The sequence below is a fragment of the Fusarium coffeatum genome, assembly GCF_003316985.1.
Source record: "Fusarium coffeatum strain FIESC_28 chromosome Unknown BRIP53273_contig_72, whole genome shotgun sequence".
NCBI classification, from domain to species: Eukaryota; Fungi; Ascomycota; class Sordariomycetes; order Hypocreales; family Nectriaceae; genus Fusarium; species Fusarium coffeatum.
In genome coordinates, this window is record NW_022157868.1 from 119,522 (window position 1) to 132,002 (window position 12,481).

Consider the following 12,481-nt stretch of genomic DNA (forward strand, 5'->3'; position numbering starts at 1 on the left):
TCGGCCCCGAAATGACAGGTAGGGATCTACAGAGGGTTTAGTGGGGACCTGCATAAGCATAAGCAGTCAGCTTCAACAAAAACCGTACCATGACTGAAACTTGCCAGAGGGATTATCTTTACAGCCTTAATCCGTCGCTCCATTCTTACGTAGAGAAAATTTCCAACTTTTGACTTTTCGCGACGCTGATTACTCGGCACTCATCTTACCGACATACGCTCGCTTCCCTTTTAAGCCTATTCCTTTCATCCATGGCGGATCAGGCCCAGGACGTCCGTCCGACGGAGTGGGGTCCGGGCAAGACACCACAGGGAAGAGCTCGTCTACCATCAAGTAGGCCAAGGGAGAAGCCACAGTTATCGTGCAACCTCTGCAGAAAGAGAAAGTTTGTATCACTCTTTGTCTCTTACCGCTCAAACCCCCACGTGCTTACATGACACCCCGACAGGCTTCGATGCGACCGTCAAAGGCCCTGTAGCAGCTGTGCACAGCGGGAGCTTGGTCTGTCGTGCACCTATGCGTCAGATAAAGTTTCGAGTAACGGTGTGGCACATCAGACACGTACCACCACCCAAGATCGTGTCCGCCATCTTGAGAGCTTGGTATATGATCTGATGCAGAATTCATCCGCCAACGTTAACCACGACCACGTCGGAGCAACCCCGTCGCCCGGTGGCCAACCCCACGTCCCTGACTACCCAACTCCCTCTGCAGCTCATGCTCCATCTACCAATGAAGAGCCGGCAAGCGTCGCTGTTTCGCCGGCGGATTATGGAAGCATGCAGTCAACAGGTGGCGGCGCCAATTACGTGGGTAGTGCACATTGGGCTGCAGTACTTGATGGCATTGCCGAGCTCAAAGACCACCTTGATAACGAAGAGTCACGTCATTTTGATAACCAGGGGGTCGATCCTCCATGTCTTCAGATCACTGGTCCTCAGCTGTTGTACGGATGCCCCAAGCCGGCTGACAAAGATGAGATTCTCTCGTCGATCCCTGCTCGTTCGGTAGTCGATCGGTTGGTATCCCGCTACTTTAATTCTTTCGAGATGTCTCCAGGTTAGTATACCCGAATTCTTATTCGTAATTAACAGCGGGCTGATATCATAGAATAGCTGTGTTACACAGCGTCCAGTTTCTGGACGAGGTGTGTTAGATTTGTGATACGCCAGTGAAGCCTCCCATAGCTGATATTATCCATTAGTATGAAGAGTTTTGGGAAGATCCACCAACAACATCACCCATTTGGTTGGGCTTACTATTCACTATCATGTGTCTAGCCACTCAATTTGAAAAGTCCCGTCTCGATCCTGGCGTCCAATCACCAGCAGTTCTCTCTATGGAGCGAGAGTTGCAAGAAATGGTGGATACCTTCAGACTGAGGATTCCCCAGTGCCTGGTTCTCGGGAGTTACGCCAAGGGTGGACCCTTCGTTCTAGAGACACTCATGCTGTATATCGCAGCAGAGATATTTCTCAGCAACGATGCAGAGATTGAAATATGGATTCTGATGGGCAATACTGTCCAACTTGCCTTACACATGGGTTATCATCGAGACCCCAAACACTTTAAGGGCTTATCACCTTTTTCTGCTGAGATGCGCAGAAGGGTTTGGGCTACCATCGTCGAGATGGATCTTGGGTTATCAGCTCAGATGGGTCTACCACGCATGATCAAGCATTGGCAGACTGATACTCAAGAGCCTTCGAACCTTCAGGATAGTGACTTTGACAGTGCTACAGTCGAGATGCCACCGTCAAGACTCAGCACAGATCTTACGCCTATTCTATATCGCCTCGTCAAGGCAAGGTTGATGACAACTATTGGATACATCTGGGACTTTTCTGCCGATGTCAGACCATATCCCTATACAGAAGTGCAGAAGATGGATGACAAACTTGACCAAGCACGCAAGTCAATCCCTGAATGTCTCAAGTGGCACTCTATGGCACGCAATATCACCGACTCTCCTCAGCACATCATGCAGAAGGTTATCTTGGAAACTGTCTTCTACAGAGCCAAGATTGTCCTTCACAGAAAGTACATGTTCTTGCCTCTCGCACACTCGGCTAGCTCTAGACGTATCGTGTTGGAGTCGGCACTCAAGCTTCTTGATTACCAACACATTCTTCAAGAGGAGACGCAGCCGTTCTGCCAGCTATACCAAGAGAGATGGAGAGTGTCTTCTTTAGTGAACCACGACTTTCTTCTGGCTACAAGTATTCTCTGCTACTATCTACAGCATGCCCGTGGAGCAGCACCGCAGCTTTCAGAATCTGATTTTCTTGATGAAACCATCATGGCGTCTCTCAAGCGATCACATGACATTTGGCTTCAGTCGAGCAACTCCTCCAAAGAGGCCCGCAAAGTTGTGCGAGCCCTGGCAGTTGTCTTGGGAAGAGTCAATACGCCAAGCGCAGATTCCGCGGGGGTAGCTGGCCTTGTCTTTGGGTTTCAATCAACATACCCATCTTCTACGACCAACGATTATAGCCAAGGTAGGCCACACTGTACAAGGGTGTCTATCTCTTCAGTACTAAGAGCGCTAACATGCGGGGTATAAGAGACTACAGGGGGACTCGGCTCTGAATTCCCGATGTTCAATTTCGCTCTGATGCCAGACTGGGCAACGTCTGCGGATGATCTTGTTTCAGCGCCCACGATTACCCAAACAGCTGAATGGCAAGAGATGGACGGTCAGTCATATTGGTCGTGTTGAACCAGTGTTTCTTAGTTTTACACAAAGTGCTTAAGCTATAATATATATAATTAAATCTTTCTTTTTCTCTTTACTAAGATGTATTACAAAGAAAAGTTCAAGGTCTGAAAAGTATTGCAAACCTCCTCCAAGAAATACTGTACCCTCTCCTCTTTAAACAAATGCGCCCTCGCAATGACCGTAACCTTCAAGTTTATCCCATCAGGCTCAACCTCTCCCGCTATCGCCAAGTCATACAGCGGCTCATCCTTCCTAAGTTCGACATGCTTCGACAAGACCCCCATCTCAACACGTTGCTGTTCCACTTCACTCTCGGGATGGTACTCAAAGTTATGGTATGTGACACAGCATGCGAAATTTGTGGTGGAGTCAGGCCAGTCTGTGCAGTTGCGCTTGATCTCCTCGAAGCCGAGGGTCTCGAATGGCAAGCTTCGCAAGTATTGATCTTGCATGTCGCGAAGCAACTGGTGATTGTTCTCGTCTGGACTTATGTGTGCGCGAACAGGGACGGCGTTTGTGCAAGGGCCGATGATGTCCTGGCAATTGACCGGTAATCCTTGACGACCTGAGACAATGCGACCGAAGACAACATCGCTAGACCCAGACTCTTTCGAGAGCACCAAGGCACAAGCAGAGTTGAACACCGTCGCCTGCGTAGCGATGCTGCTGCGGATGGCCTTGGTAGGAACGTCGACGACCTTTGACAAATGCATGGCCTTCGAAGGTGATACTTCCCGACGACAAGCCGCGTTACTCGTATCGCTCAAAACAGTCATCGGAGAATCGCCAATCACGTCACGCCAAAACTCAAAACCCTTCTCTCGACTGTTGGCAGTATACTCCATGTACCGCCTGAACTGCGTCGGTGGAAGAAGCGACATGCCGTTGAACAGGATGTGCAGGTTACGCACGATAGGCTCTAAACTCAAGCCATCGTACAAAGCATGCGATAATCTCAGTAGTACTCGTACTGAAGATGACTGCTTGAGAATAGCGATGCGAATCAATGACTCTCCAAGACGAATGGGGTCTTGTGCATGCTTATCTAGGAAATCGTTAGTGGCTGTGTTGACGTTTTGGTTGGTAACAATCGTCTCAATCGGCACGTCGAGATGCTTCAGAACCACTTGGTAGAGGTGGCCTGGAGCTAGTACAAAGACGGTTCTGAACATTTCAATGTGCTGAATAAGGGAATGACAGGCGTTGAGAAGAGTGGCTGGGTCTGAATCGACTGGGAAGTCAATGTAGAAGGGCGTGAGGGGTCGTGGTGAACCAGTCCCCGGACTGAAGAGGAAGGACTTTTGCATCTGCGTACATTTGTACATGTCCTGGATTGACTCAAATGAGACGTTGAGCTGTGAGCAAACCTCTCGCCGAATGAAGTCTTGTGGATCCTCCAGTGAGAGAAGCTCGAACGGTTTGTACTCATCGACCTGACCCTCGTCATCACCCGTCCCCGAAGCAGCCGATTCAAGCTTCTTGGAAAGCTGGAACAAAACCGGGTAGTCAAAAATATCCTTGACCACTATAGTAGTATCCAACCGACGACCAAGCCTCATGGCCAGCTTTGTCGCCATCATCGAGTGTCCTCCAAGGTCAAAGAAGTGATCCGTGATGCCGACTTCAATGCCAAGAAGCTTGGCAGCCTCGTCACATAAGATGATCTCAGTCTCAGTCCGAGGAGCCACACGGGCTGACCAGCCTTGCTTGTCTTGACCATTACTCAAGGTTGTGCGTGAAGAAAGGCCTTCACGAATGACGACTGCAAGATGCGCAAAGACGGGATTGTCAAAGACGTCTTTAACAGTGACACGAACGTTGAAGCGCTGTTCAACTCGCGAGATGAGCTTTGTAGCCAAGAGGGAATGCCCACCGAGTTTGAAGAAGTCATCAGAGATGTCAACCTTCATTCCAAACGTCGCAGTCGCCTCATCGCAGAGTATAGCCTCAATGTCGCCAATAGGCACCGCTTGTGCAGGCAGTGCAGTTTGCTGCTTGGGTATAATTCGAGCCTGGCGCGCAAGCTCTTTCCTATCGACTTTACCGTTGGGGTTGAGAGGCATTTGATCCAGGACCACGATGCTGGAGGGGATCATGTACGATGGAAGTAGAGACTGCAGTCGCTCGCGGACTCGAAGCGCGGCACGACGGCGCTGTAATCCCTGTAGTGGACGGTTGGCAAGGGTGACTGTGCTTCGGAGATGATTGTCGGTCGGGAACTTGATCAGCGTGCGACGATTGTCTGAAGGCGACGGGAAGTGGTGGAAGATGGCATCGAGGGCACCGCTTTGAGACCACTGACGCGCTGTACTGATCTCCAAGCGGAACCCAGAGTCCTTGGCTAGTTGGTGAAGGTCAGGAACAGAAAGAGATATACGGCTCTCAGCATCGGAGCGAACAGCTGAGATCCATGCAGCACCATCCAACTTGTAATCTTCCTCTGCCTCGAGGGATTCAACTATCTGTCGCTCAAAGACGGTCTTGCCGAAGGGGATGTTACTGATGGCCACGGTTGATGAACCCTTGGAGCGTCGTAGAAACTGTAAGAGAGACGAGCGATCCATTCGTGATGCGCCAAAGTCGACCCAAGCGCCCTTCTCAATCGTATGCACAGGAACCGAGTCATGATCGCGTATGTGCACAACAGCCGCATACCTATACGCGCTAAGTTCATTCGTAGCATGCATGTTCTTTGGCAGAATCTCAACATGATGAACCAAATCAGGGAAGCGATCTTGCAGTGTCGTGAAGAACGCTGGTTCAACAAGTAACTCTTCCTCACGCTCCTCCAACTCCGCCATCTTCTGCCTAACAGTGTCCTTGATCGCACAGTCACCCAGTGTTCTGACAGCCCTAGCAGCGAGGAAGTGCTTATTAGTAGCGTTCGTTCGCATGTCGCCAAAGAACAGTCGCTGGACACCCGGGAGGTGGATCAGAGTGTCCGCTACTTGGGCCAAATACTCTGGCGAAGGGAAGTACTGCGCGACTGAGTTGATCACCACGAGATCTGGGTGAAGATCGCTCAATCGGCTGATATCCTGCGCTGTGCCGACGTGGACCTCAGCCTTGCCTGCGAGAGATGGGACCGACTCGATGACGCTGTTGGTGAATGCGGCAGCTGATTTGGATGGCTCAAGACCTCTGTAACTCTGGAGACCATCGCCAAGGTTGAACAGGATCATACCGCTACCTGTTCCAACCTCAAGGACATGACCTGGAGCCTGACCATCACGAAGCGTCTTGATAGTATCATCAAGCCACTCCTGCATCTCCTCCTTGTCAATCTCACTCCCGTCGTACATAGAAGTCCAACCCTTGAAGTCCTTGCCAATAGTTGACGGATCAATGCCCCCGATATCAGCATACATCTCAGTCTCAAAATGATCCTGCCAGCCTTCGACCTGGTTATCATTCGCATCACCCTCCAACGAATGATCGTGATCAATGACGACGAAGCCAACCAAGTCGGTCTTCTCACCGTCATCCTTCTGCACGACAACAGCAGCGTCGCGAACAGAACCATGACCAAGCATAGCAGCTTCCACCTCAGCTGACTCAATACGATTGCCTCGGATCTTGAACTGCGTGTCCATGCGACCGAAGAACTCGATCAGGCCGCCGCCTACTTGGTAGCGCACGCGATCGCCTGTTCTATAAGCTCTTACACGCTGGCCATCGACTTCAATGTAAATGAAGCGGTCCTTGTTGAGGGCCGGGTCGAAGTATCCTCGCGCAAGACCATCGCCAGTGACGACGAGCTCTCCCATGACGCCGACACCAACGAGCTGCTGGTTCAGATCGGTAACGTAAGCTCCGGAGTTGTTGACAGCTATTCCGATGGGAACACCATTGATGAACGAGTCATCAACAGCGATAGGATACCTCGTACTCATGATACCATTCTCCGTTGGTCCATACCCATTGTAGCACTGTCCCCTCACAAGACTCTGCGCCTCAATCGCGTCCTGTCCGTCGAAGCGGTCTCCAGCAGCCATGAGAAAGTCGAGTCCCCTCAGAGCATCGCGCGCATCAGTGAGGTAGAGCTTCAGCAACGCAGGTGCCATGCACGCAGCATTAATCTGTTCCTTGATGAACACGTCTTGAAGCGCCTTGACATCAAGAGTAGTCATGTAGTCAATGCAGACCAACGTCCCGCCATTGAGGAGAGTGAAGAAGATCTCGTAGGTGGCGCCGTCAAAGGCAATGTTGAACATATGGGCTGAGCGTGGTTGGACTGGGAAGTCAGGGATGATGTTGCTTGTCATGAGACGGACGATGACGCGGTGCTCGACCATGACACCTTTAGGTCGGCCTGTAGATCCAGAGGTGAAGAGGACGTATGCGAGACTTGTCGCGGTAGGGTTCGACGTGTCGGTATGGGCAAGGTCGTTGAGGGTGTCAGTGTCGCCTTGCTCTACGGCATCAGCGACACGGACAAACTCCAAGACAGGCACCTCCAGCTCAGGAACAGGGACGTTAGAGCCTAGAAGTACTATTGTAGGACCCGGGAGACCAGATAGAATGTCGTTGAGCCGAGCAGAAGGAGATTTGACGTCAAATGGGAGATAGGCCAAGTTCGCCTTGAGAATGCCAATGATCGCGACAATCGCTTCGCATGAACGCGGTGCCAACACTCCAACCAGAGTCTCAGCCAGCATACCTCGTCGACGAAGCCATGTCGCAAGCAGATCAGACTGATGGTCCAGCTCCGCATAAGTAAGTCGCGTCGAAGAGTCCACGACTGCGAGAGAGTCAGGATAAGCAGCGACTTGCGTGCGAAAGATGTCCACCAAGCTTGCATCCCTCGGATAGTCAACCTTCTTAATCCTGAGTAAGTCCAAGCGCCGAAGCTCCTCGATCCCATCCGTAAGAGGAAGCACAGAGATCGGGACCTTAGGCTTCTCAAGACCAATCCGCAGAATCTGGAAAAACACACTGACCACATTCTCAACAGTCTCAGGCTTAAACAGATCCGTCGCAAAGTTACAACCGCCTTTGAGCCCATCTGCCTCTTGAAACAAATGAAACTCAATATCGAATCGCGTATACGCCTTGCTAGAGACAACCTCCGACTCAAGACCCTGAAGCTCAAACCGCCCAAGGTCCTTCTGCGAGTGAACGGCAAAAATGAGTTGCGCAAGCGGTGTTCGCGAAAGATCTCGTGAGCCGGGTAGCATTGTTGACACGACGCGCTCGAAGGGTACGTCTTCGTTCTCAAATGCCGCGGTGGTAGTAGCTCGGACTTGATGGACTAGAGAGCCGAAGGTGTCTTCGTCGTCGACTGTAATACGCATGCATTGTGTGTTGACGAAGAAGCCGATGATGTTCTCAAGTTCCCAGCGATTACGATTGGCGATGGGTGTGCCTATGACAGCGTCGTCAACGCCTGTGAGACGATAGTGCGCTGCGCGGAAAGCAGCGAGTAGCACGGCAAATGAAGTTATGTTATTCTCGTTGCAGAATTCACGTAAGTTGTGGTACAGTTCCCCATCGATAGAGACTGGCACAACCCCAGCTTCGCCGGATAGAAGGGCCGGCCGAGGGAAGTCAGTGGGTAGCTTGGCGGACGAACAATCAGCGAGTTGTTGCTTCCAGTAGTCAAGCTGCTTCTCTTGTTCGAGCACTTGAGCCTCCTGCTTCTGCCATATGGCAAAGTCGCTGTACTGGATGGGCAGAGGGTTCACAGCCGAAAGGGGATCGCGACCTTGAAGAGCTGCGGCGTAGAGTTGGCTGAGGTCGTGGCGGAGAACGTCAATTGACCACCCGTCGGAGATGATGTGGTGCATGACGATAGAGAGGACGTAGTCGGTACCGGTCAGCCGGATGAGGAGTGCTCTCCAGCCTGCTTCGGATGTGAGATTGAAGGGAGTGGTCTGCTCTTGTTCTAGCAGGTGAAGGTAGTCACCCTCTGTCGCATCGACGACTCTCAGTTCTTTGGAGAGGGTCTGATGAATAACCTGTACACCCGCGCCATCGTGGTCCTCAAAGGTAGTTCGCAAGGTCTCGTGGCGCTGCTCCAAGGCCATCAGAGCACGACTCAGTGCATCTATATCTACCAATCCTCGCATGCGGACAGCGTACGGGATCAAGTACCATAAGGCACCGACCTCCAGCTGATCCAAAAACCAAAGTCGACCTTGAGAGTAGGACTGTTCAACAGGTCCATCGCGAGTGGTCGCTGGGATGAGCGCGTACGGAACAGCGCTACCGTTGACGATTGCCTCAAGGCCAGCGAGCGTAGGGTTCTGGTATATGTCAGAGACCTTGAGCTCAATACCAGTTGACCGAGCCATGTTGACCATCTTGATGGCAGTGATGGAGTGGCCGCCAAGCTCAAAGAAGGTTGACCCAATGTTAGAAGCGCTGGGTTCGAGACCCAGGCTTTGACACCAAACCTCCTCCAGCTTGGATTGGCTGCTGTTTGCTGGACAGCTCAATTGAGATGGTCGTGGGCTTGTTCCTTGGAGCTGCTGGGCCAGCAAGTCGCGACCAATAGAGCGAAGCTTCCTGCGGTCGACCTTGCCAGTCGCAGTGCGAAGAAGACGCTGCATACTAATGTAGCACGATGGGATGGAATGACGCGGAAGGACTTGCTCCAGCTTTGCACTTATGTCCTTGGTCGCAGCAAGATCAAGAATCGTGCCATCTCCTGCACCCTCGGTTTCCTGAGAGGCGATCAAAAATGCAACGAGAACAGTGCTCGTAGGCGAGTCCGATGTCTTGACAGCTTCTACAACAATTGACATGTCGTCAGGCAATTGGTGTCTGAGATAAGTCTCCACTGCCCCAAGCTCAACGCGTTGTCCTCTGATCTTGACCTGCGAGTCCATGCGACCGAGACAAACAACAGTGCCATCAGATGCATAACGCGCAAGATCACCAGTTCGATAGAACTTCAATCCATCAGGTAAATGTTTAGAAGGATACCATGCTGGAACTGTTGAAAAGAAAGGTGACTTCTCTGTTGGTGGAGGAATGATGTAGTCGCGCGCAATGCCTGGACTCTCAATCACAAGTTCACCAATTGCGCCAATAGGGACTAGACGATTGGGATCACTGGGATCAATGATCCAAGAATACGCGCCGACTGAGCGACCGATGTTGTTTGGATCAACGCCAGAAGAACTAATGTTTCCAACGAAGCAGATCGAAGAACTCTCGCTCTGACCGTAGCCATCTAAGAGTTGAACGCGAGGCGCCCAAATGGCATTGACAGACGGCGACATCTGCTCACCAACAAGCACCAGAGTCTGCAGCCCAGGGACTTCATCTGGCTGAAACGTCCCCATATACGACGGAGTAGCCATCATCCAATTGACGTTGACCCGATTAATGAAAGCAGGAACATTATTCATGCGGTCGTCATCAGAGGGAATGCACACGCAACCGCCGTGAATCAACGTCGTCATAATTTCAAGTAAACACGCGCCAAATGCATGGGATCCGAATTGAAGAGCGCGTGTATCGCTGTTGATACCGAGTGCGGAGCCGAACTTGAGAGCGCAGGATGAAAAGGCGCGATGCTCGATCATGATGCCCTTTGGATCGCCTGTGCTACCGGATGTGAAGATCACGTAGGCCAGGTCCTCAGGAGCAACCGCAGCAAGTACAAGATCTGCATTGAAGGTACAAGTGCAAATGAGTGATTGAATAAGCTCATCGTCAACAACGATGCAGCGCCCAACAATGCCTTTCACTTTGCCACTGTAAAGCTTGGAAGTAAGCGCAACCGTCGCGCCCGTCTGCCCAACTACTTGCGAGACTCTAGCAGATGGATCATTCGGATCAATAAGCGTAAAGGCGTGGCCGGCTTTCATGACTGCTAGCATTGAAGCGACGACCCATTTTGACTTCTGGAAGTAAATGGGAAGTATCGCATGCTCTTGGTCTGGGGTGCTGAACTTGATGAGCGCTGCTAGCCGGGAGGTGATGTTGTCGAGCTCGGAGTAGGTCCAGTCACCGTCCCAGGCGCATATTGCGGCCTTGGAAGGAGAGGTAGAGGATGTTTTGAGCATCTCTTTGTGGATGAGGGTTGGTTGGATGGGGATTGGGTGTGAGTTCCAGTTTTGGATCTCAGCTTGATCTTCTTGTGTGATCGTGTTGAGTTCTCCTACAGACAGCTGCTTATCTGGTGAGTCTCGTAGGACCTGAATCAAGTGACTTAGTTGTCTCAAGAGACGAGCCATTTGCCGAGAGTCGATGAGGCCCTTGTCATATCTGGCAATGATGGAAACTCCAGTACTGGCCATCTGACAGTGGAGTAACAGAGCCCGATTAGTGCAGGGCATAAAGAGCTCAGGCTCGCCGGTCTTGTGGTGAATCTCACAAGTAGACGACCGCTCATTGTCGCCCTCAGTGACTAACAGGACGGTCTGGAACCCGCATGCAGCAGAGCCATAATCCCCAGAGGAAGCGACGTTGCGAAGACCGATATCTGCAAACTGGCGGATGGCATCATCGTTCGCATTCACTGTGGTGATGATATCTGACAGAGACTGATCAGAAGCGCAGTGTACGCGGAAAGGGACGACAGTCCGTGTTGGGCCATTAGCCAGGAGTTGCCGTTGCTCTGTCACTACGCCAAACAGGGCCTCTTGCGAGTTTGTGTAGCGTGACAAGACAATCGCAAGTGCAGTTCGGCAGACAACTGTGCCGGGCCAAGTTGACCGTGGCAGAGTTGTGAAAGTCATGCGTTGCTCTGACTTTGCATCGGGATAGGGAACATAAAGGGGAGATGTCAAATGCGGAAACGCCGAAGCATTCAGATCACCCAAATAATCCTTCCAGAACTGAGTCGCAGGATGAATGTCCCCAGTCTCTGGAGTCTTCGACCCATCAGTGGGAGTCAACGACAGTTCATCGTCCTCAGGGTCAGAGGAATCAGGCGTATAGGGTCTGTTGGACAGTCCGTCCTGCCCATGCTTGTAAGCCTTCAGAACTCGTCTGAGGATCTGTTCTTGAAACGTGCTATCCACAAGAGCGTAACTAAAGGTCCAGATTAGGAGCCTTTTCATTGCAATTGTGTCATCCAGAAGAACAAATCTGTTGCAGCGAGGTCCGGAAGCCGCAGCTACTGCTTCATCCTGTACAACAGCATCTTTCTGATCAACAGATGTGCAAAACATCCATGAGAAAACGAAGCTATCTTTCAAGACAACCTGATACGAATCTCCAATTTTAGAGGTGAAGGCACAAGTCCTCAGAGCAGGAGTTCTGTTGATGGTATCTTTCCAAGCAGCAGCCAACTTTGAGATGTCAATATCATTGCTGATCTCGTAAGCAGCATGGCCAATGAAGCGTTTCTTGTCACTACCAGCACAGTCAATGACATCTTGTTGAAACGCCGTGCTGGGAAGGATACTCTCGACTCTATCTCGGCCTAAACCGAAAGAACGAGTAACTTCCTCGACAAGAGTGTCGGTATGACTTGCATCGTCACTGGGAAGCAACAAAGGCATGATTGCTTGTGTAGAGCCACTTTTGGTGTTGAGTGATGTCATATTGAATGTAAGAGAAGTGTTTGAAGTTAAACGATTGTCCGAGTGTGTAACATGGGGGCCTGGATAGGCAATAAGAGTCTCTCACAAAAGTCACAGCTCGTTCAAGATGATAGGACAGAATACTTCAGTATCCCTCGATGAACCAATCCTCCTCGCTATCAACTTTTCTGTATATACCTCACCTGCAGGAATGCAGCGCATCATGCAGCAATTCTCGTGTTGGCAACATATCTCAACCAACATTACGTGCTCCTTACCAAAG

General features: G+C 51.1%; 2 protein-coding genes across 2 annotated transcripts; one reads left to right on the forward strand and one right to left on the reverse strand.

Moving 5' to 3' along the window:
- Positions 1–251: 251 nt before the first annotated feature.
- Positions 252–2,719, forward strand: FIESC28_03424 (uncharacterized protein; the record flags this gene model as incomplete). Its single annotated transcript, XM_031157573.1, has 6 exons — positions 252–333; positions 449–501; positions 558–1,059; positions 1,116–1,147; positions 1,205–2,498; positions 2,565–2,719. The coding sequence occupies 6 exons, from the start codon at positions 252–254 to the stop codon at positions 2,717–2,719; spliced, it is 2,118 nt and encodes a 705-aa protein (XP_031018399.1).
- An 83-nt stretch (positions 2,720–2,802) lies between these two features.
- FIESC28_03425 (uncharacterized protein) lies at positions 2,803–12,219 on the reverse strand (the record flags this gene model as incomplete). The annotated part of the gene is made up of 1 exon (XM_031157574.1): positions 2,803–12,219. The coding sequence occupies one exon, from the start codon at positions 12,217–12,219 to the stop codon at positions 2,803–2,805; it is 9,417 nt and encodes a 3,138-aa protein (XP_031018400.1).
- Between the last annotated feature and the right edge of the window lie 262 nt (positions 12,220–12,481).